The sequence below is a fragment of the Nothobranchius furzeri genome, chromosome 3, assembly GCF_043380555.1.
Source record: "Nothobranchius furzeri strain GRZ-AD chromosome 3, NfurGRZ-RIMD1, whole genome shotgun sequence".
In the NCBI taxonomy this organism is placed as follows: Eukaryota; Metazoa; Chordata; class Actinopteri; order Cyprinodontiformes; family Nothobranchiidae; genus Nothobranchius; species Nothobranchius furzeri.
The window spans coordinates 66564613-66589880 of NC_091743.1; the positions used below are offsets into that span (position 1 = coordinate 66564613).

Genomic DNA, 25268 nt, shown 5'->3' on the forward strand with positions numbered 1-25268 from the left:
GTCTCCTACACACACACACACACACACACACACACACACACACACACACCGCTTGACGCAGTTCTCGATCATGTTGCTTGACATGAGCTTGATGCGACTCTCCAGGTGCTTGGCAAACTCCTCCTCTGGCCAGTGCAGGTCTCTGATGAAAGTCTGAAGGGCATCCAACTTCCAGAAGAGATCCTCTGAAGTTCCGGAGCCATTACTGCCATCGACCCAAGCAAACACACACACACACACACACACACACAGGTCAGAAGATAAGGGTCAAACTGCTGCAAAGGTTGAGTGGCAGAGGAGGAAGGGGTCAAGGTGACAGGCGTAGAAGAGGATGCTTTTCCTCTACACCCAGACACATTTAGATTAACTCTCACCATATACTGTCCGCTCCCACACAGGTGTCTATACGTCCTGTTTGATCAGGTGTGTGTGGACAGTCAGTGTATAGGAGAGGGGAAGCAAGAAGGGTCTACTGTAACAAATCAATAACCACGCTGCAGAGTGTGATTATTGACCGGTGTGTGGCCACATGCAGGTAAAGTTACTGCAGGTACAGCAGCTGCTCACACTTGGCCAAGACATAGGAAAGGGAATTGTAGATGTGAGGGAGGGAGGGAGGGAGGGCATGTTAAAACAAACGGTATATGTTCAGGGAAAATAGTCAAAATTTCCTCATCGCAGCCCTCCCTCTCAACATCCATGTCCCCAGAATGTTAACGTCCCTGGAAGGTTTATGACACAAACCATGCAGGCCTTTCTCTGGAGCGTCCTGAGTGGTGCTGATTGGGAAGCATAAAGCATGTAGAGATGAGGAGGAGATGTGGTAAAACAGAGCAGTCTGAACTTCAGAGCCTCTCCATGTTTTCATCTCCAGTCAATGGCACTATCCTCCATCCCAATCAGACTACCAGCAGGGGTCAAAGGTCAGAGATGCACCTATGGCCATGTTGATAAGCATAACTGTTAGGTCCCTCTGCATCTCAGACAAGCCCTCCTGTCTGTTAAACCCTGGCTGGATCTGTAAGAGACAAAAGAGCCTCTCAGGCAGTTTGAGTGTCGTCCAGGAGGAGGCCCAGGCATGCTGATTCCTGCCATTAGAAACTGGCTGTAAGGATGTGGACCGTCACTTCACAGACGGAAAATGAGCCAGAGCTGGTGTGTGAAATTGAGCTGTACCTTCGGAACGTGGCTGGGCTCACCTCCACACACAATTTGTGTGGGTTTGTCACAGAGAGAGAGGTGGGGGTTAGAGCTAGAGCGGCTCAGATGACTCAGCTCTTTAGAAGTCTGAATGGTTTCCTAGGACAGGTACTGCCTCTGGATTTTCTTGTTTGTGCAGACAATCTCAATGACCAAGTACAACAGAGATACCTGGAAGAGTGTAATTGGGGGAGTGGCCTCCCTGACATAAATCCAGAGCCATGTTTTCTCCCATAGGAGTTCCATGAAATTTCTGTGTGTGTGTGTGTGTGTGTGTGTGTGTGTGGGGGGGGGGGGTCAGGCAAAATACAATGGATCTGTCCTCTCAGCCGTTAAAATCGACCCTTTCAGGATTTTAAGACCTCAGCATATCGTGATCCCTTTGGCGGTCACTAATCGGCACCAAAAGGAGTCCACGGACATTCATTACATGTAAAAAAATGAATGCTGCCTAAATACACTGTGATTAAATCCATTCAGGGGACTGGGAGAGTGGCTGTGTGATGTCTAGAGCAGCGTTCAATCATCAGAAGAGTAAAATAAACACTATTTTTAAAGAGCTCTGTAGGAGACCACAAAGAGCGTTGTGGGGGGGAGTTCTAACGCATTTTTCAGCTTTAAAAAGGCCATTTAATAATCAACACTGATTTTTCTTCTTGTCCATTCTGCTTAGCCAGCAACTCTTCTAGTTTACAAATGTTTGGCGACATCTGCTGATGAAGTTTCCCTCTGAGTTACAACCAATCAGCGTGAGTCAACCACAAGTAGCGACTCTACCGAGCCATTTATGAGATCAAATCTGGTGAAATGGAGACATGTGCGTGCTGCTAAGGTCCGATAAAATTACCCAACAGCGGAAACAGGCCTCGTGGCGGTTGGTTGTTGGAGATGAGGTTAGGAACTACATCAACCAGCAGTCGCTGGTCTTCAGCATTGAGAGGAGTAGGTTCAGGTGGTTCAGCCACTTGATCAGGAACCCTCCTGATCACCTCTTTTTAAAGTTTTTTTAAAATTTGATCTGCTTTGGAGAGACCACAGGACCGACCGGACTCACAGGGGGGACTGCACATGCCTTGGGCTGGGATAGCCTCAGAATTACCCAAGAGGAACTGGAAAATCCTGCTGGACCTCCTGCCTCTTCAAGACAATCTCTTACTGACCAATGTGAATAAATGAATGGAAATCGGTTTTAACTGCAGCCCTTCAGCCAGGTTTTGGCAGCCAGTGAAGTGGATGTCTGTAGATGCCATCACTGAGGAGATTCATTGGTTGGGGAAGCTTGATTTTCAGGTGATTTTCTTTTTTTTTTGGATTCATTGTGAATCCCTGTCAGATGGGTACATTTTGACCAGTTTCTTTTCCTTGGCCTGTATCTCCACCCCTCAGCTCAACAGCATGCATGTTGAGATAAATGAGAGTCCTTGGCCCTCTCATTTCAGAAAGCAGAACCCCATCTACTCTTACTCAGAGTGACCTTGGCATGAACATGAACAATATTCAAATCACTAATGGTTTCCACAAATTCAACAACACTGCAAATGCCACAAATATTTTATTATTTGGTTGATATCAGTCCTGAAGCATCTTCATACCAAGTTACTCTCTACTTTCTCAAAGGAGCTAAAGCAAACTAGTTGAATACACACTCAGAGTCATATATAGCAGCCATCCAAGACGGGGTAGAAAAGCTAGGCATTTGTGGAAGGTTAACTGATAGTCCTGCTACTGGCACTGGCAGATTTGGTACTTTGGGAATTTGGAGGTTCACATTTGGTAGATTCACATTGGGCAGATTACTTGTTAAACTCCTGCAGAAAAGAAAGACAAAAAGAAACAAAAAAGAATCCATAACAGTGGTGTGGGAGCCGCAGAAAGTCATGTAACCCTCATCATAAACGTAAAATCTGAAAGTAGAAGAAAGAAACACACAGCAGCACACATAAAACAGGACACTAATCATCAAAGACAGACGTTATACGGGTTACCTACAGCGCCAAGAGAGCTGGATGCACACACACACACACACACACACACACACACACACACGCACGCACGCACGCACGCACGCACACACACACACACACACACACACACACACACACACACACACACACACACACACACACACACACACACATCATAATAAAAGCAGTAAAAAGGAGACGTAATAATACTGAAGACAGCAAAGAAAAAAATGGTGAAGAAACTTTTATCTGTGCAATGACACAATAAGATGACAGAGTGGATGAATTGAAGCCCAAGGAGAAAATAAATAACTTCTGGTCACATGATGCAGCACGCATTATGAAGTTTAGTTTGCAAACAAAGCAACAGAAATATCTCATGTCGCTGTGATACCGATGTGTTGGAGAAAGCTACTAAAAGACGCATGCATTAATCAAAACCTACATCCAGTAATAAAATAACCTATTTTTTTCTCAGAAAAAAATAGGTTATCAGCCCACTCTTGGCTCATTCTTTACCAGTGTACAGGAAGTCTGTTTGAACATTAAATCTGCTCTTCCAGATTCCTCAGCCTCCACACAGTCGTTCTATCATCTGAAAATAAAAGAGTTGCACCTGCAAGCATCCTACAGCTCGGCTATAAAGACAGAGGCTCCTTACTTAACAGGCTCCCAGGACTCCCTCTCAAAGCCCTTGTGAATTGATTGTGCAATGGAGGACTCCATCAGATCCACATATCTAACCACCAGAGGAGCATACAGATCCTGGAGGTGTTTGTGGAACTTTCCATTGCACAAGTGATCTATGGAGAGAAAGAAAGGACAAGTGAATAGAAAAATATAAATGAGGGTCTCATCTTTTTAATAAGACTAAGCAAATCAAATGATGACAAGCTTACAGTCTGTCCGGAGGAAGTCGTTGAGCAGCTGGAAGAGAGGAAAGCTGTCCCAGCTCTCGGGGGATTGGATCTCCAGAGCAGCATCCATATCGATGGCATAGAGGGCCAAGAAGTTTTCTGCATGCTCCACCATGAGGTCCGTCCACCATGCAAACGCCTAGAGACAGAGCAGGGAGGAAACGCAATGAGGTAAGCAAAAGACCCCAATAAGGAAATCAGAGAACCAAACCAAAGGAAAGAAAACAGATACATGAAGACACCAGGATGAGCTTCTAGATGTGTCTACGTTTGATAAGTTGGAAAATGTTCCTGCTTTACTTTTTATCTGTTCTTTAAACTAGCAGGGTAGCTGAGCATGCTCAGCAACTCAGCTAAATATCCTGTTTGATGTTATGTACTTTATTTATTTTATTATTTTTACACCCACAAAGCTTAATAACCTTAAAACATTGGAAAGATGATTGTCTAATAATTCCACTATTCTTGCCTTCATCATCTTGTGCTTTATGTGAAACCAAAAACATTCTAAAATGGTGAGTTTGACCGTGTAAATAAAAATAAAAACAGAAGTGTGTATTCAAATTAATCATAAGCTGAGAGAATAACTCGTTTTTAATCTTTCTTTATGAAAAGGTCTGATATCTTAAAGTCAAACTAAATAACTTTTAACACTCTAAGCTGTTGCTTTGAATGTGGTTTCAGTGATTCTTGAGGTAGAAACTTTACCAACTTCAGACTGGACAGCACTTTGCAGCCGTCACTAGGTGAAGCGCTCTACCTGCTTCACGGCTGTAAGCTGGTCACTCTGTTGGTAGCTAAAATAAAGACTAGCAGTTAGCGGTTTCAGTTTGCTGACCGTCAATTAAAAAGCACAAGAAGAAGAAAAATAATTTAACTGTTTTTGCTGGAGGTGAAGCAAAGAGCTAAAACGAGAGGGAATATCGGCAGGAACCGCACTCGTTTGAGGGCAGTAAAGGAGGCTACAAAATCTCAGACTGATGGTGACCTGGCTTTCTCGCTATTGGATTTGTAAGTAATATTTCCTTGTCCAACAGCATGAATGTTTTAAATTTGTAGTTAATTTAGTATCAGTTGTTTTGTATTAGTGTTAACGCTAGCTACAGCAGGGTTGTTTACAACTGTTGTAATTCCACTTTCCACCAGAAGGCGGCGAAGTGGGGAAACATATTTAGTGCTGCTTGAAATGGTGCTACTGAATTTTCACAGGAGTGAAAAGTGACACATTTCAAAAAACATTCAAATTTCCCCTTTGATTTAATTTGATGACTTAAAAAATGTGAAAGTACTTCCTGAGTGTGTGTGTGTGTGTGTGTGTGTGTGTGTGTGTGTGTGTGTGTGTGTTTCTCATTGAATACAATCCAAGAAATATAATTCAAAGCTTGACTTTTTTGACCTGCACCAAAGGGCTGCATGTCCACGTTTCTATATTTATGACCAATCCAATGCATCTAAGACAAAGGTGCTTTTCTCATGCAAACGTGGATCTCCCTGCATGCTTTCCCCAAGCTAATAGATGAGGGGGGGTTCCACCATTCACATCAGCAACAATCCCAAAGCTCACTAGATGTGAATGTGACTCATGCACATCTTTGACTGGCACACCAAAGACTGCAGCACACAGCATCTCTTGACTTGAAGTACGTCTGTTCCAATTAGTTAAGTAAGGCTTTGAGATTGGGCTGACAAATTTCTGGCACAGTCAGGACTTTCTCACTCTTTGACAGCACAAGCGCAGTAGTTGCTTTGCTGGCAGTCTTGTTTTTTTTTTTTTTTTTTTGCATATCATTCAGGCTAACAATAATCTTCTCAAAATATGCTGCATGCATTCTTTAACCCCTCCCACTTTTTTACAGGTTGTTTCCACCTGAGTTAAGCCCCCAAGATGTCAGTCACAACCTTACTTACCTGCCAACTTACCTGGCTACTCCTAGACTTAAAAAAAGCAAAGCATGGTAGCTCTAATGTTAGAGAAACAGGCGGCAAACAGGATTCTTCTCCATCACATTCAAGGAGAAATACTTTCAAAAAGTCAGAGGGAAGAGCTGGAAAAGCGTTCCCACAGGAAGATGGGAAGGGGAAACGTTCAAAGGAAGGGCAACCTCCTGCCTTTGATGGAGTTTGAGGGACACATACAGGAATCTGAGAGCGAAATGTTCAGCCACACAGACTGTAACTCTGTTTCAGTTCAGCAAGGCACCAGTCCTGAGGAAGTGCACTGATGCTGAGAGGGAGGGATAAGTAGAATGATTCTCTACTTTACATGCACAGTGCATCATGGGAGTTTCTCATTCAGCTGAGCTACATACCTCTTTTCCCTGCTTGGACAGTCATCAATCACATTAGAGTGAAAACACAGGAAGATGTACAGAACAATAATGTACGTTGAGGCATTTGTTTGAACAAGTTGGTAGTTTAAGAACAGATAGCAGAGAGGGATGGAGGAGGAGGAGAAGCTGGAGAAGTGATGCTTGAACAAGTGCTGGCTGTGAAATAAACTGCTGGATGGAGGGGGAACAAATGTTCATGGCAGATCAGACTTCAAAGGTTCGTATGGAGCAGACTCTGGGAAACTTTCTGGTTCAGCATGCTTGGAGAGAAAAGAAGCCTCCTTAATGACCCGATGAACAACATGCTTTATGATCGCAGTTATGCTGTGGAAGCTAATGTGCTTTTTTTTCCTTTTTCCTTTTGACATAAAACAAGTTTGCTCTCAGCATGTCTATGCCCCACAAACCCACCCAGTGCTGCTATGAGTCAGTTCATTCTCTGCCTGGAAACGTGCCTCCTGCCATAGTGGCACATGCCATACAAAGGGGGGTTGTGATGGGGACTGAAGGGGAGAAAGAAAGAAAAATACTGTACCGATTGATCTGCAGAGCTTGTGACTGCCGCCTGTCAAGCATATTCAGAGAGATAAAATAAATCTGCCTTATCTGCATGTTCTGAGCTGCAGGTCTGTACCCAACTCCACATGGTCACCATCCTCTCTAACAGCTCAGCGCTTTTTAAAAGCGAACAAATGCAGGAAAATATACTTTTAGTGGCTTTTGTGAATAATAATAATCTATTGTTTTTATCTTCTTTATCTCTTATATTTTAATGGAGGCTTATATTCATAGAGGACAGAATTTAAATAGTAAATGCTTTTAAAAGAAATCCTTGATGCTATGAGTGGTATTTTAATTTTGCATTTAGAGACTTTTAACATGTTTTTTTATTTATTTCTTTTTTTTGTTGCACATATTTCTAGATTTCTAAGACGTCTTTAACAGGATTAGTATGTTCTGCATCAATTCCCACACATCTACTGCCCTCTGATGGATGATATAAACACTGCAGGCGACAAGTGCAACCTGTATCTTTTACCTCATGTATTGTTTCACGTGTGGGAAATAAAATTAAAACTTACTCTAATTTGTTTGTTTTCATTGAATATCTGGCTGTAAACAACTTAAAAGCCACAAAGAGCTAGTTTTCACACAAGGGTAAAAATTAATGAAACGTTATTTACAAGTTGAATTAAAAGTAACATCAAAAAATAGTCAGATCATAAAAATAGCAATTATGAATCCAAGTATTTTCTACATTGGATGTTTTGACCCCATGTATGATCTCAACTTAAAGGTTGAATATGGAACACGAACACCAAAGAGACATCTAGTGTGTGGAGGTTGTAGTTGCAACAATAGAACAAGGCTTCCAGTCAGCGGGATACCAGGTTCGCTGCAGATACGTGACATTTTTTTATTTGGTTCCATCTGTTTTAGGCTTCACCCAAACTCACTCTGGTTTTAGATCTTTTACGGTTGCTCCTCTTCTGAGAAGGAGAACAACATCTTCTGGGCTCAGAAGCAGCTGCTCGACTTGCCGAGTCCGCCATTTTCCACAGAGCCAGCCTCGCTTTGCCGATCGCACTGTTAAGCAACCTGAACGGTGCCCTCTGTTGGCTGGTACATGTAAACATAAGCCCAGTGTCGTGCCCATCAAAATAAATGTTTTATTACTTTTTAAATAAAATATAGCGTTTAAAGGGAATACTGTATACCTTCCTTCTGCACACCTCTAAACACGCGGAAGCATCCTTTTAAAAACATAGCTTTTTATTTAATAATTCCATATTCAACCTTTAAAGGTGGCCTTTCTGATTCTTTGACTTAGGCTTCAGAGCTAACAAATCAATAAAATGAAATAAATCTTCTGCAAAACTTTAGACTTTCAATATCTAAAGATCTTATTTTAATTTAAAAAAGCCATTGATAAAGACCCAAAGGGTTGCTTCAGAATTAAACTGTATGTGTGTGTGTGTGTGTGTGTGTGTGTGTGTGTGTGTGTGTGTGTGTGTGTGTGTGCATGTGCATTTTTTGTAATAGCAGCATGCTTAATATTCCTCATATACATTTATTAGTCTAGTAAAACAAAAGCCATTTTGTTTTGATGATTAAAAATAACAGCTATTCTTTGTTTTTATAATGATGCTTAAAGAATTACAGAAATTATTATTATTATTATTACTAATTTTAGGAACGTGCAGAAACTTTCCAGGACTATTTGACCTCTGATGACCTTCCTACGACATGCTTACTTTGTGTTTTTAGGGTTTCGTGCCTAAGTGAGTGTTTGTAAACTAGGATTATGGGATGTTATTTTATCACATTTAGAGTCCACATTCAAACGTCAGACTTCTGACTCACTGTAGCTGCATTTGCTGAGAGCTAATTATAGCTTTTCTAAATGAAATTCCTCTTTGCAGTTCTCTTGTCCTTTTTTCTGCCCGTAGATGAAAGCAGCTTTATTTATAGCCGTCTGATTATAAGATTAACTCTCTGAAGTGGGGCGAGTGGGATCAGAGGGAGAGTATAAGAGGGAAAGTGTTTTGAGGAGGGGAGGAGGAGGAGAGGGTTCTCACTCACCTCCGCGTGGTGTTCCTGGTTCTGCTGGAGGACCTCTATGACTAACTCCGCCAGGCGAATTGTTTCCTCCAGCCTTTTGGCAGGCGTGACTAAGCGGCCTACGTTCTCTGAGACAAAAGGATGAGGGTGAGGGATGAGTGGTTAGTCAAGCACAGAGAAGCATTCCAATGGGATTTTATGTCTATTAAAAATATTCTTTTTCTCTTATTTTTGGAGCATTTAATGAACGTATAACACTCACACCGTGATGTTTACCCACTTCTACCCCTCATGATAAGTAAAACATAATCCTAGTTGCTGTGTGCACTTCAAGCTGCGTGACATGAAGCAACAGAGTCAATGTGTCTGTAGGATAATCAGATTTATGCTGCAGGAGTATCAAACACAAGAACAGCGGCACTGAGATGGAGGTGCAATGGGGCATCAGAAACATGCAAATATCGTGAGGTGGTCTTAAACAAGCCATCTGGATGAGGAGCTGTCACTTAGCCTTGTTTAAATATGCACACGCTTACACACACTGTAAAATGTATCTGAATTTATCGCTGAAGTTAGAAATCAAGTAAAGTAGGATTTCTAACTGAAAATATTAATATTGCATTAAAAAATGTGGCTTTCAAAAAGAAAAAGTTAAAAATAGCTATATTATAAAAATATTGATTATTACAATAGACAAAATAAAATAAAAAATACTTTTACCTGGAAAATTTAAACTTATTATTTTTAAAATATTTCAAGTATAATTTGTGTTTCAGTGTAAGTGTCAAATCTGGTAGACGGCTTCCTGAACAGCCTCTGTTTGGAGAAACAAGAATTTACTTCCAACAGGATTGATGCGCTAACAGCTAGTTCAAGCACAGCCAATACCGAAGTATATTACTGCGATGGTAAACCAGCCCAAATTCCTAAATTTCACATGATCTTGTCATGGTCTGTGTCTGTGTCTCCCTCATGTGTCTCCTTGTGTTCTCCATCCCTCTCTAGGTTCTTCTTATGTGTCTCCTAGCGTCCTCATGTGTCCTTGTCTGCATCTTCCTCATGTGTCCCCTGATCTGCAACCCCTCTAGGTTTTCCCCTTCCCCAGGTGTCCCCCCCCCCAGGTCCTGTGCTCCCGTGGTCTCACTTAGTCACACCTCTGTAATTTTTCTTTCTGTAGTTTTTTCCTATAGGTTCAGCTTTTCATATTTTAGTCTCTTTTAGTGTGTTCCCACCGGTTCTTTAGTTCTCCTTCCTCCTTATATCATTAGTTATGTATCTTGCTTTTGTCTTTAGGTTTTGTCCTTATTCTTAGGTCATGTTATTTTCCTCTCTCCGATTAGTTAATTGTTTTCACTACGTCGCTCTCCCCACACACCTGCAGCTCATCTCCCTCTCATCCTGCCCCAGTGTATTTAACCCTGTCTGCGTCTCAGTATGTTGTTGGTTCATTGTTTTGTGTCAGCCTCGTCTCGTCCCCCTCTCTAGCTTTTAGAATCTCTATGTCTCTTGTGTTTTTGGAATCTCTAGGTTTAGTTAATAGGATTTTTGGATTTTGTTTTTTGGTGCCCTGCATTCTCTGGATTTACTCCTTCATAAAAGATTTTTACGTTTCTTCCACCTCCTGCCTCGTTTATCGGGTTCTGCATCTTGGGTCCTAACCTCTCTCCAAAACCACCTCATGACAGATCTGTTATTTTACAAACCTCTACGCCATTCGACATTTTAAAGTGAACACAAATATTACGTTTGTGCTTCTAAATAACCATAGAATTCTATGTAAAACCTCAAAATGCAAAGTTAGTAGGAGTGAAATTGATTATAAAATCATGATTGATTGAAATATTAAGCAAATTTTTTATTTAAATTCATTTTCAACTGAAAGTAATCCACTTTGGTCTTGGCTGGACGTGGACTAGCTGTTAGTTTATCTGTCCTGAAGGTCCTAATCTCTATTTATCCAAACAGAGGAAGATCAAAAAGATAGCCAATATTTAATACATTTATTCAATATTTTGACACTAAATCCAGCAAAACACTCAAATGACAATAAACAATAATAAAAATGTGTCTTTGTCAGGCTAAAACCTTGAATCTCCAAAGATACATTTTTTAGGAAAATGCGGTCTTTATAAATAAATGAGCTTTGCAATCACTGTTTGTGTTATCAGAACATTCTCGCTTATCTTATTTTTTCTAGAGTGTATAAAGACAAGGCACTAATCTGGATAAAAAGAAGAATCCTACTAATGCTAATGGAGCTACAATACGTCATTAACAATTATATAACCAAAGACTGGAATGTTGAGTTCATTTATGCTAAAAAGAAAAGAATAGCAGGTAATAAGTGGGGTTTTCCCCCTGAAATCAGGATTAAGTTTTTATTCTTTTATTTGCAGTTTTTTTAACCAAATCAATTTTACTGTGTACCGGTGGTGGATTTGGCCCAATTTGGGCTTTTTGTCCTTTAAAGATGTTTTGGTCTAATTCTATAATCAGCTGTTGACTTTAGTTCTAACTTGTGTTTCTTGTAGCTCTGCTGGCAGAAGGATTTGGTCAGACAGATACACGCCATGAAATGGAACTATCAAAAACATAAACATGTTGAATACTTTCATTTGAACACGGTGCTTAATGGCAACACAAATCTGAAATCAAAAGCACATAAATACGTAACTCTACATAAAACAGTGGCGTTTTTGGCAGGACTCTATGATTAAAGGGCTTCTCTTTGGTAACAAATATATCTATTATCCAGGGTCTGACTGAAAACGTTGGGGCCCTGGTTAAAAACCGCTTAAAGGATTAAAGTACAGGTACACATAGATTCTGGGTTCATATTCTGATAGGAATGAGTGGCACTAATAGAAATAACGAGTGAACCTGTATTAAAGTTAAATAAACAGGATTATAATTCAACATGGACTTCAGTCAAACCCATGTCTTTTGGTTGCAAATAAATAACATTACATTAAATACAGACTATATATAATTTATGTCATATTGATTAACACCAGTACATTTAATCCTAAACGGTCAGTTTAACAGATACATTTCTCACCGGTGGATTTGGTTCAGGAAATGAACTATTCTGGTCTGGGCAACCAAAGCTGTCAGAACACCACTCGTTCTATTTTAGACCTGGAGCCCGCTTCTCCCTGAGTACGCCCAAACACAAACTACAGGGTTGTACTTTATTCCTGGTGACTGCTTAAGAGTGGTTTGGATTCTTGGAAGTGAGGTTCTGCAGAGCTGTTCTCAGAAGTCAGTATCTTACCTGCAGGTGAAATCCCTCAGCGAATTATCAGTTTGTAATATCAGTGGTGCTGAGGGTGTTGCACTAAAGTTTTCACTGGTTCAGAAAAATACAGGTGAAACTCAAAAACTAAGCTTAGACTGAGAGACCATCTAAAGGCTCAAGAACCCTTTACAGGTGTTTTGGATTCATTAGCTGATTAGAGTGTGACACTTTGAGCCTAGAATATTGAACATTTCCAGAATATTCTAATTGTCTGAGATGAAGATTGGGGTTTCCTCAGTGGCTTAGTGGTAGCGTGTCCACCCTGCGACTGGGAGATCGAGGTTCAAATCCTGGTCGGGTCATACTAAAGACCCTAAAAATGGGGCCCGATGCCTCCCTGCTTGACATCCAGCTTTGAGGGGTTGGATTGGGGGCGTAAACCTCCCCATCGGGATGGGTCAAATATGGAGATGTAATTTCACCACTGTGATGATGATGATGATGACTAATGGCACTTTGACTTGAACTATAACTTCAAAAGCTGGAAGCCATAATCATCACAGATATAGCAAATAAAGGCTTGAAATATCTGGCTTTGAATGGAATGAGTCTGTATTAGTTTAAACTTTTACGTTGAATTAGGGATAAAAATGAACGTTTGCTCCATATTCTAAATTTTCAAGTTTCACCTGTACGTTCCTTAGCTCTGTGAACGAGATGTTGCATGAACTTCCTGGGAGATAATGAATGCAGAGTTGCTTTCAAACAGCATGGTTCTTATATCTGTCTGATTTGTCTCACAGACTGATGATGCTCTGGGAAATCCATCCTGCAGGGAAGTACTAACTAACAACTGCACAGAAGAAAAAACAAACTAACTCTTTAAAATATGTCCCCGGGGCTTTTAAGGGTGTGTAGAAGTTAAGGACAACATTATCCCTTGAGCATTAGTGAGTTAGCTGATGCACATCGCTAAAGGATTCATTCCTTTTGAATATCTTATGAGTAACTCTGACCTTCACGTGAAAAAACTTCAATAAAACAGAGTGTATCGGGTAATCAGAGTAAAGAATCAAATAATTCTCTAGCTGTGTGCAGGAATATTTTAATACAAGTTTGCACTTGTTTTCTTTTGTTGATTCTGTTAAAAATTACCTCTAATAAATCTAGAAGTACCAGAACACGTGACTTTAGAACATGACTGTGCACCATTTGTGTTGGTATAAGATGCTCTGACCCAAAATAACATTTAGAAAAAACTTCATATTTGGCTCCTTTGTTACTTTGTATGAAAATACATGAGTTAAAGTTCTAGTGAGAGATTGTATTACATTATAATGTTGATGGCCTCCCACAAAAATACATATAAGATCAATTATGAGTTCTATAAGATGACTTTATTGTTCTCAAGAGGTCATCATTATCATCATGATCATCATCATCATCAAATACAAAGTAGTACAATCTCTTCTGTTTCTACTTTTAACACAATTGCAGTAAATTACATGAAATGTTTGTGTATCTAGAAGTGAAAAAATTAATGCTACTGCTAAATGCATGCATGTTTTGCAGCTATTCAATGCAAACATGTATGGTGTTTGTGTGTGTGTGTGTGTGTGTGTGTGTGTGTGTGTGTGTGTGTGTGTGTGTGTGTGTGTGTGTGTGTGTGTGTGTGTGTGTGTGTGTGTGTGTGTGTGTGTGTGTGTGTGTGTGTGTGTGTGTGTGTGTGTGTGTGTGTGTGTGTGTGCTTGTATTTGTACACTTGTGGAGACCGGATTTGGGATATTTGCTAACCTTCTTATGACCGATGGTCCTTGTTAGGACCAAAACCCGGTCCTTATACGGAGTACTGCCTAGGGGTGAGGTTTACAGATAAGATGTGAATTGAGTTTTTGTAACAGATAACTTTAGGAGTACACTGGTTAGGGTTAGGGTAAGGGCTTGGGTTAGGCATAGTGGACTCACTAAAATGAATGGAAGTCCATACAAAGTCCTAACATGGGTACAAATACAAGAATGTGTGTGTGTGTGTGTGTTGTAGTGTGTGTGTGTGTGTGTGTGTTGTAGCGTGTGTGTGTTGTAGCTAAATTATAAGCTGAACAGGGCATCACCTGGATCCTTTTGATCCTTTTGACCTTTCTCAACTTCAGCAAGAAGAAAGGGGGAGAGAAAAGATAAAGAGATGTTTAGACGTCTGTTCTGTGATTAGTTTGACGATGCGAGAGGTTGGGGCTTGGAGCTGGGATCACGTGACCCTTTTCAAAGAACCTGTTGGGACGGATTCAGCTGCAGGAAAGGGAGTTTCTAGGCAACAGACAAACATCACAAATAAACAGTAAAACAAAACAAACAACAACACACGGACATGTTAGCCTGTGGAAAAGTGGAAAATAAAAAAAGGTGGTAAGATGTTTGTTACCAGACAGACAAATACAAGAACCGGAATCACAGACAGGACACACTGAAGTGACTTGATTTGATTTGAGCAAAGTAATAAATACAAACTGTGACATCCAAACAATGCTGTCTGTTTACCCCTTTGAAAAGCTCTGCTGCCAGATGCTCCTTCACTAGCTGGCGGCACAAAGAGACGATAACAAAAAAAGCCTACCTGTTTGGCAAAGCACGCTAGTGACACATGATCAGCCCAAATGACTGGAGGAGATAACAATGTAAGCAATATAAAAATGCATTCAAGTCAAAAGAATGGGTGTCCAACCAAAAGAAAGAAGCTTACAAACCAGACTGCTCATTCATGTCCATCACAAACAGACGGTGCTAATAAAGAGGAACCCCGACTGATTCAGCGTGGTGCTTTACAGATCTGTCCACTGGTGTGCTCCCCACTCACTCCAACACATAAAGGCACAGATCAAAACAAACATGGCAGCATCTTTGAAGGAGGAGAGGAGGGATGAGGTGAAAGAGCGCTTAGAAGGAGTGGAACAAGTGGGGAGGGGGGCAATGAAGGTACTCACGGATGGTTAAATCCATCACTTGAGAGGCCAAGCAGAAGACAGGGTGTTCATACATTTCCCTCTTTTTTCCTATAAAAAAAGGATTGTAGCATGCAAGAGGCTGGGGTCAGAAGTGGGTATGCTGGAGGTCAGAAGCCAATGGGAGGAGGGCTGTCCAGGTGAAAACCCCAATCTGCTGGGCAGGGGGCCCAGTAGCTAAATAAAAGGCTTCCTTTTAACTAGGCGCCTCACAAGGACAGGAGGAAATCAAATCATACAACAAAGATAGTAAGGTTGGAATCCTTAGTATCTTTAGCGCCCTCTGGGACTTCTTTCAAGGCATAAACAACATAAACGTTTTCTTTCTAGTGGGTTTTCTCTGAAAATTACACAAGATCAACAGAAAAGAAGATTAAGAAATGTTCTGGTGTGGTTTTCCTTTAAACGTGGATACATGTACATATAATTCATGCCAATAAAGAAAGGTCATGTTGTTATGTCTCGAAGCTCATGCAGGTGGTTAATGCTGGTTTGTGTAGTGGTGTCCAAAAGTTTGTTAACCCCTTTATTTTGACATTTCTGCATAAAACTTTGCTAAAACAGAAGTTGTTTTAACTGAGTTTTAGGGTTTTAGGTTGATCAACATCATGAATTTCCTTCATAAACACACCATAACACTGTAGCTCACTTGTGCTAGCATCCAATGGTGCATCTTCAAAGTGAATGCTGAATATTTATGATCAGAGCAAGGTGTTAAAACATGTTTGTTTTGAGTTGCACAGACACAGATGGACAAATAAAAGCTAAAAAATCAGGGTCTGCAAGCACAACCATTGTGGAAAGTCCAAAGAGCCACTTGTTGCTCCAGAGCCTATGTTTGCAGACCCCCACTCTGTATGTTCAACAACAGACACAGCTATGGTCGAGTATCCATTTTTCTTTGGGAGAAAATGTTGTATTTAAAAAAAAAATCCTCACCCAAGCGTTCCACCGGACACGAGTTTCACAAATCTTTTGCGAAATGTCCATGAAAAGTCCTCAAACTGTAGCATGCAATAATCAGTTGTGGTTTAGTGGATGGGTGTGTTTCCACCGGCCACGAAGCATAATGTTTTGGAAGTGTGGGGACGTTGTATGCTTTGAGTCTAAGTTTTACACGCTATGTTTGCATGTGTCAAATTCTGCATTTTAGAAGCCAGACAGGAAGTCTAACAGGAAAACAGAGTAAATCCTCTGGAAAATTTCAAATTAAAAAGTCAAGTGCAGATTAATGTAAGAGTGTGCGGTTGTTAGCTGTGTCACTGTTAGCTAGCTGTTTTAGTTTTGAACGACTCATTAAAGGTAGTAAAACGCCACAATGTAATATACTGAGTTGTAGTTTTATTTGCTTCCACTTCACTGTTAGCATTGTTAGCTCAACGTTAGTTAACTTCTTCACCTGATATTAGAGTAAAACAAAAAGATACAGCGGCTTCTTAAGGGTACAAGAAATAAATTCTGGGTCTCTCCTATTTACTGGCTTCAGTTGTTTAAACAACTCTTGAGCTTTTTTCCTGCCGGTGTTGAATCACAAATGCCGGAGCTGCAGCATTAGCTCGATGCAGACTCAACAACCCTGGAGGCTCATAGATTGTAAACAGTAGTTACGTCCCTCTTTAGTTTGTTTGAAAGGAGAAAAACTGACAACCCCCAGCTGACTGAGAAAGAAATCTGTTTTATTAACATTCCTTCCTACATGATTGAGACATTAGACTGTTTTGTGATTTTTTTTACTGTAAAATTCTTATATTTTGTCCTTTAAACTGGTAAAGACAAATCTTGCGGTAACACTACATGGAACACTTTTGCTGCCAGTTCGCCTCTGAAACGCTAGTGAGGGAAATGCCGCTGAGCTTGCAGGGAAAATGTGTCTAAATTTCTGTGTAGCTTACACATCCGGTGGAAAGCTCTGGCAAGTTCCAAGGTTCTGATCTAGTTTAACACACCTGGTAACTCTTTTCGACAAATTTACAGAAACTTCTAAAGGGCTCACAAACTGTGAAACCACCACCTTTTTTTTAAGCTCCAGCAGTATTTCAGTCAAAAGCAATGTGTTGCATATTTTGAAAGGCCTAACAAAGGGATAGCTGTCACACAGCCAACAACTTTGGGAGAAGAAAGAAAAAGCAGAGCAGACAGTGGAGGAAGACAGGGAGCAGGAGGTTTTGAAGCAAGAGCATTAGACAACGGTGAGAGGAGGGGGGCGCAAAGGGGTTTCACAGCTGTAGGAGCTATAGAGAGGCAGTGGGAGAGGGGGAGTAAGCATCGACCGGGAGTCCGAGTGGACGTAGCTGAGATAAATGTCCGATTGTCTAATGTCAGAGGCCTACACGGGTAGAAAAGTCAATGCACAATGAGAGATCAGCACAGCAACAGACTTCAGGGCTTTGGATTTGAATGCATTTTTACTCACACACCTCTACACAAAAGCCAACTTGACCTACAGAACAGCACAGAGCTAAAGCAGGCCTGAAACAAAGGAGAGAGTTATTGGACTGAGAGAAAGAACGTTACCAGTTTGGATGCCACATCTCATTTGGGATTTGGACACAAACAGGTGTAAAAATAGTTTAAAGTGACAAAAACAAGTCTAAAAACTTCAATCTGAATCCAAACAACATGGCTGTGAGGCGTGCTGGCATTGTAACAGCAGGAGAACGTCTCTAACGTTGGAACTTCTTAGTGACATGAATTAATTTGTCTTTTTGTTTACCTTCGATTTTGGCATAGTCTTTAATCCGCTGGTAGTTGAGCTGAGCCGCCTGCTCTAAACATTTGCGGATAACTCCTTTAACTTCCTCTGGAGGAACTGGAGTCACAATATCCTTCATCAGGACCTACACGAAACAATAAAACTTTAATGTTTTAACCAAATCACAGTTAGTATTTAAATAAAGTTGGGTTTTTTATTATGAACAGACCCTTTCCAGTAGAGACAAAGTGGCTTTCAATGCACCTTCTGGACGACCGAAGGGAAAACAGTATCTACAAGGCAAGGTCGAGTATACACATGTCACACCAAGACTGACTACCAGGATTATAAATGTACCGTAAGGGGGATGGCAGTCACCTGAAATTTACAATGTGGTTCTCCAGTATCACACGCAACCGCTCTTTGATGTCCTCGAAGCGGTCCTTCTCATCCACCTTCACCGTGCTCAGCCCGTCTGGCCTGCGAGGATCACACCAAAACACTTAAAACCCAGCTAAAATCAGGCAGACACTCAGCTGATCCTAATTCACATCAAAGTCTGACAAAAGCCAACAACAAAAAAGCCCCGGTGGGTCGCTATCAACTCCAGTGGAGCTGAAAGCAAAGTGTACCTATTTTTCTCACCTTTTGTCACCTTGAAATGACTCCTTTCTCTTTCTAAACTTGAATATTCGAGCTCGCTTAGAGGCAGCATGAGGATCTGGGCTCTGGGAGCTCGTTGGGGTTATTAAGGGCTCGTAGCCCAGCGGCCCCCAGTAACTGCTGTCCTCTCTGACTTTAACGGACGCATGGGAGGATGAATAATATGGACAGTAAGAGACTATGGCAACAAAAGACAAAAGAAAAACAGAAAAAATGGTAGAAAACAAGGAAATATATCCACATGCAATTGATTTAAAATAGAACAAAACAGACAAAAAACATAACATGATTGAATACAAGTAAACATAAAGACAACAAAATTAAACTGAAAGAGAAAACACTAAATGCTTCTTAAATATTTCTGGCAAAGTCAGAAGATGAGATCAAATGGATACCAATGAAAGTAAGACTCAAAGGCTCTAAAGTCTGAAATGTGTCCTATTTGGCATTAATTCATTTCACAACAACACAAATTACCTGGAAAAGGTTCAATTTTATCAGGCATGCTTGAAATTAGGATGCAACTACTTAAATTTTGCTGCTTTGTTGGTGTAAAACTGGTACGTGAAGAAGTGCCGTGGAGAAAGAAACTGTACACACAAATAATTTAGAGCATGCGTGAACTAATATTTTGTTTATAAAAGAAGACAAAGTACTCTGCTGCGGGTCAGGTGATATTACTGTTGATTTAAGCTGTAAGGCTGTTCATCTACCACAAGAGGGGGGCTGCAGCCTTAAAAAAAAACAAAAAAAAAACAAAATATATATATATATATATATATACATATACATACATATATTTACATACATATATATATATATATATATATATATATGTGTATATATACACACATATATACATGCATATATACATATATATATATATATATATATATATATATATATATATATATATATATATATATATATATATATATATATGTATATATATAAACTTGTTTGAACCTTTGTTTTAAACAGACTGAATCTATTTCTAATCTTGCCCGTTGCTACCCCTTCATTAGGAAAGCCTGGAAAATGTTACTGAAACCATTTAAAAGCAGGAAGGAAAGCACACCTGTTCCCATGAACATGGGACGCACAAAAGGCAAAGCTGTAGTGAAGGAGAGTGGGGTCAATGATCGCCCCATTTTCTGCTCTTTCCAGGAGATCACGCAGGTAGCCAAGATGTCTGTGGCAACCTCGAACTCCGTTCCTCGCACAGTACTCATCCAGGACAAACACCTGGCCTGGACTGAACCATCCCTGCACAACAAAAACACACATGGAAACTGCAAGACAGCAGCGAGCAGAAAACAGCCTCGACCTCGATACCGGGCAGAGAGGCACTCACCAAGCAGCAGAAGGTGTCATTGAGCCTGTGATCCAACGTGAGACGCTGCAACATCTCAAAAAGCGAGGCGTGGTCATAGTTACAGGGGTTAGCGGAGATAAACTCATCCATGCCATGTTTCTGAGCTCTGTCAGCGTCTATCCAGCCAAACGGCAACAAGGAAAAACACACGGTTCAGAAAACAGGTGAGGCATGGGCAGAAGGTATTCAGCAAAAATACAGCAGGACTGTTTGGCTACTGCTAAGGGCAAATTATAACATTTCCAGCTTACATTGTCAACTTGCATTGAGTTGGACAGTGTAAAGAGTTTGCTTTTGTATTGGTGAATAGGTATCTATCAATCTGAGGCTAAATGCAGAGCGTTGGGGCTTCTACTGTATGTGCATGCATGCATTTTTGTATGTTTCATCGCCTCTTGTTTATTTACCAGAAAGGGTGTTTTAACTTTTTTCTTTCCAATAATTTAAATACCTTTTTATTTATTTCTGTATTCAATAGATTCTGCCATTCGCAAATGTTGTCACTCAGGGCCTGTCAAATATTAAAAAGTGTGCTACAAAAAAAGATAGGATACAGCAAAGGCTGATCAATCTGAACTCATCTTATTATTTTATTATCAATAAATGAATAGAAAAAAATCTGTTTTTTTAAGACAACTAGCAGGTAAACTCTGGAGGACTAGCTTTAGATATTTACTTCAGTCCATTTTGTTGCTGAGCGTATCAGGGCCAGTAAGAAGGAAGAAAAAGAGAAAGGGACAAAGAGTTTATTAGATTAAAATTTTTGAGGAAAAAAAAGCCAAAATGAAATTTAAAGAATTCTATAAAATACAAAAAAGAAAACAATTTGATCAAATGATTTAAAAAATCCTTTGCGTTATGTAATAACGTTTTCCTTTCCAACTCACCGTTTGGTTTAATCTGGACATTTTGGTTTTATTCTCAACATTTTGACTCACTGCAAACACTGACTTTCAAGTAAGTGAACAAGCCTTTTTTTAATAAACTTTTTTCTTTTATTGGCTAAAAACATTTTCTTAACTAGCAAGTTTTGCTCAAGAAAATTGAGCCCATAGTAGGAATATATGCAAATCCTTTTTAATTAAATGAGTTCAGCTCATTTTAAGCTTTATTCACCAGTTAGAGGGATGGCAATGGTTTGGTTATAATTCCAGGGTAAGAATAAGATTACTATTGTCATTAACAGACTTAGGTCACAGCTTTTCAATTTGAGATTTTTGTGAGTAAAACAGGAAATGTGGAGTAAAATCTATATTCACACGTTTCGGAGTATTCCACAAAAAGCTTTGACCTGTCATCGACACAAAGGTGAAGATAAACAGCACCAAAATCCATTATTTCAGAGTGGAGATGAGCTAATCAACCAAGGTTTTAGGTTCTGCAGCGTTACTGCCCACAACTAAAATGCTCAGACGCCACGTGTTTACACTTGTTTACTTGTTTTTACAAGCTCAGTGACTGAAGAGCACGGGATAGCTGCTCCTGATTGTACCCAGGACTGAGCGTAAATTTAGAGGAGATCGTGCTTTTGCTGTTGCAGCCCCAAAACTGTGGAACGAACTTCCTTTAGAGATAAGACAGGCCAGTTCCTTATCTGCTTTTAAGGCACTCCTGAAAACACACCTCTTTACCCTGGCTTTTAATACCTTGTGAGATGTTGGTTTCTATTTTTTATTTTATTTTAGCTGTTTTAGGTGATTCAAATGCGGTTTTATCAAGTTTTATCAAGTTTTTATTTTTAATATAGGGCTAGTTTAATTTTATGTATCATGTGTTTTATTTATCTTTGCTGTTTTCTTTCTAGTCAATTGTTTTAATGTACTTTCTGTACAGCACTTTGTTCCTGTGCTGGGTCTTGTAAAGTGCTTTATAAATAAACTGGATTGGATTGGATTGGGATAAGGATGACATTAAGAATGGGTAGTACCCACCACCTTTTCCAAGGAATGTTTTTATTTTCTAACAAGCAGCAGATTGTGGGAACTACTGCTGCCTTTATGCTGACAATGAGGTGGCTGGTGTTTTTTTCTAGATGAGGGTGTGAGGATATTAAGTATTTCAAAAACCCGGCGACGCGTGCCAGCAGCTTCATTTACACTGAGTGAGGACTGGATGCGTATCAGAATCTGTGCGGCTTCCACAAAGAATGAAAATCATTTAGTCCAATCAAAGCTTTCTCACCGGTTCCGTCGCGGAGCAGATCTGAAAGCAGAAATGTGGAATCTTTCTGCACAGTTTCTACTTTTTCCAGACGTCGGATGCAGCTCGTCGTAAAGTTGAGCCAGACGGGAAGTGAGACGTGTTTCAGCGAGGTGCATTGTTGTTGTTTTTTTATCAAAATAAAACCTGTGTTGCATCATTCCATCAGCTTCTTTTGTTGTTAATAAAACCAGGGATATGGGTTCATGGTGTAAGATGGTACAAGAAGAAAAGTGTGGCTTTTGTGTACCAACTCCTTCACACATTACGCGTGAACTTATGAGCAATGTTGTGGAGATGTTCCAGCCAGCATAAATGCAGTCTGTCGCGTTGATTTCGGTCCATGTTGGTCCCACACTCATAACTAAGACTTTAGATTATCCGCTAATATCAGGGTCTTGTTTGGAAACACTGTTTTAAGTGTCATGATCTGCTGATTTTTAGTTAGGTTAGTTTAACTCACTCTTCATGCACTCTTACTTCTCATCAGTTAATCTGCTCACCAGTTCTCACTTTGTAATCACCATCCCTTGGTTTAAAACTCCCTGGTTCAATTCCCTCTGGTTAGATCTTCCAACTTATCTGTCATTTATGTGGGTTCCCTGTATTTCTTCATTTCAGCTTTCATTAAATCCTTCACCACCCTGCCTCCTGACTATTCACCAGCACTATGGATTCAACACCAACATGGTCATTGTCTAAGATAAAATTCCTTTTTCTTATTATACCTTTTGAACAAATAGTGTCTTGATCTCACCAACACAAGCTTCTTTGTTTGGGATTGTCTGAACATGTAATCTCACAGTTCACAGACTACTTGAAGGACATAACTCAGTGCGTTAAATGTGATGAGTTGTCCTCTGAATTTTTGAGTGTCCACAAGGGAGTAGCACAGGGTTCAGTTCTGGGAACCCCTCTTGTTTATTGTATATATTAATGAAATAGGACAAAATGTATTGGATGCCAATATGCAGTTTTATGCTGATGACGCAATCATTTACTGGTTTAGAACATCCCCCAATTTAAATGAGGTCCACTTCTGCAGTTTAAATTGGTCTTCAATGCTGACAAGACTAAGCTAATGTTGTTTTCAAACTCCAAGAAAACACCTCTAAGTATGCCCTCAGTGACCACTCTTGAGGGAAATATGATAGAGGTGGTCCACACATATAAATACCTTGGTATCTGGCTCGATGACTCCATGTCCTTCAAGCCCCATGTAGATAATCTTGTGAAGAAACTCAAACTCAGACTGGATTTCTTTTTTCAAAACAAACAGTGTTTTTCTTTTGAGGCAAAAAAACGACTAGTTACTGCAACTTTTTTGTCTATTCTGGATTATGGAGACCTTTTATATATGAGTGCCTCAGCACAGTGTTCATGGAACAAGTTGCAGGAAAACTAGAAGTTAACCAAGTTTATCTCTTTGAATACATATAAAACTAGATTAAGAACACTTGAGATGGAGTCCCTGTGTTATAACTGCCTTCCATAATTCTGTATATAACTAACTGTAATTGAGAAATGTTGTGACTGTATCTTTTGCTGCCACTTGACCAGGACTCTCTTGAAAATGAGGTTTTTAATCTCAATGGGACCTTCCTGGTTAAATAAAGAGCAAATAAATAAATACAATACAAAACTTTGCTAATTATTATTCACAGATTAGAGAAATATTGCTCGTAGTTGGTTCAGTCAAGGAAGAATTCAGTTTTCAAAGAATTGGTCCTGTAATGATCATTTTATGTTCTGTGAAAATCTAAGTTATGGTGTGAAACCTTAAAGTAAGCAAATAGTTCTTAAATGACCTTTTTCAATAAATAACACTCTTTAGGTAAACGTTTTCTTTTTGATCATATTTAAGAATATTTACCTTATTTAAAGTAGTGCTGTTTTTGCAGAGTAATCCTTACTTTTCTTACTGGCTCTAATATGCTGCTGTTGTCGAGAACCACTGATAGCAAAATGAAATGCTTCGTTTTGTTCTGTTACAGAAAATGAAATGCTTCGTTTTGTTCTGTTACAGATTGCAGTTAGATAACAGAAGGGGCTTTCTGAGAGAAAAGGACAAAGTGATGGTAACAAGTGGGACACAAAGTACACAGTCAGGAGGTACAGTCATGGCCTTGGTGTGAGTGACGTGTTTTATGTCCAAGAGACAGGGACATGAGTGATGATGATTTGGTGATCGGGTGCTGGAAGTGAAGGGCTGATCTTTGGTAGGGCAAGACTGAGATACCGTCACCCTCCAGGTCAGTGAGAGGGTAGAAGTCGGCTTTAGACATTCAGAAAAAGGAACCTACAGAGTTACACTTGTCTTTAGCTCAATTTTACTCCAACCTGTGAGACAGTAAAAGTAAAATGTGGACAATGAGGGTCGACGACTGACAGACAGAAAGTCATAATTAAATAAAAATATTTGGACAATAACACTCAATGTCTTAAACACTTAAAGAAGATGGTAAAAAAGCATTAGAGGAGAGCCAGCGATGGATGAGAGACAGAGACAGAAGATCTGGTTGGTGGGACGAGTCGACATTTTAAATCAGTAAAGAGTGAAAGCAACATTCACTCAGGGACAAAGGGAGTGATAATGTGGTGGAGGGATTCAATTACATCAGTGGTACTCACTCCTGGTCCTGGAGAGCCGGCATTCAGCACGTTTTCCTTGTTTCTCTGCTTTAACACACCTAATTCAGTGGTTGAATCACCTGCGCAGCAGCTCATCAAGCTCTTCAGAAGCCTGAAGTCCATCACCTGCTGATGGACATCAGGCGTGTTGAAGCACAGTTAAGACTAAAACATGCTGGCTCTCCAGGACCAGGAGTGAGTACCACTGAGTTACATCAAAGAGATTAGAAAAGGTGACCACATAAATCCAAAAGACTCAACTCATATGGATGATTTCAAACGTGAATTACCCAATGACCAGTTCAAAGTAAGCATGAGGTTTCCCTTGCATACATAAGTTACAACATGCTGCAGTGACTTTAAATGCCATGCACATCTGCAGACCCATTTTCAAATTTGCATGTTTTTTTGTTTGTTTGCATAACTTGATATATTTGCTTCTTTCTCTGTGCATTTGCAAGTTGACAATACTTGAATATGTTGCAGTGTATTCATGATTTC

At 40.0% G+C, this 25268-nt stretch overlaps 1 protein-coding gene across 7 annotated transcripts in view; it reads right to left on the reverse strand.

The window, feature by feature from the left end:
• cadpsb (Ca2+-dependent activator protein for secretion b) overlaps positions 1–25268 on the reverse strand; it is a 113120-nt gene that overhangs the window by 15013 nt on the left and 72839 nt on the right. Inside the window, exons 12-24 of one of the 7 annotated variants that reach the window (XM_054730699.2) lie at positions 19917–20053; positions 19641–19828; positions 18278–18379; positions 18129–18192; positions 17921–18044; positions 15190–15258; positions 14323–14355; positions 8995–9101; positions 6947–6976; positions 4064–4220; positions 3826–3967; positions 2847–3008; positions 50–205 (exon numbers count right to left, since the gene is read on the reverse strand). In XM_054730699.2, coding sequence (XP_054586674.1) covers positions 50–205; positions 2847–3008; positions 3826–3967; positions 4064–4220; positions 6947–6976; positions 8995–9101; positions 14323–14355; positions 15190–15258; positions 17921–18044; positions 18129–18192; positions 18278–18379; positions 19641–19828; positions 19917–20053 — 1471 coding nt within the window. The remainder of the gene's footprint in view (positions 1–49; positions 206–2846; positions 3009–3825; positions 3968–4063; positions 4221–6946; positions 6977–8994; positions 9102–14322; positions 14356–15189; positions 15259–17920; positions 18045–18128; positions 18193–18277; positions 18380–19640; positions 19829–19916; positions 20054–25268) is intronic. The other 6 variants (XM_054730689.2, XM_054730702.2, XM_015958875.3 and 3 more) reach the window with 6 other exon arrangements.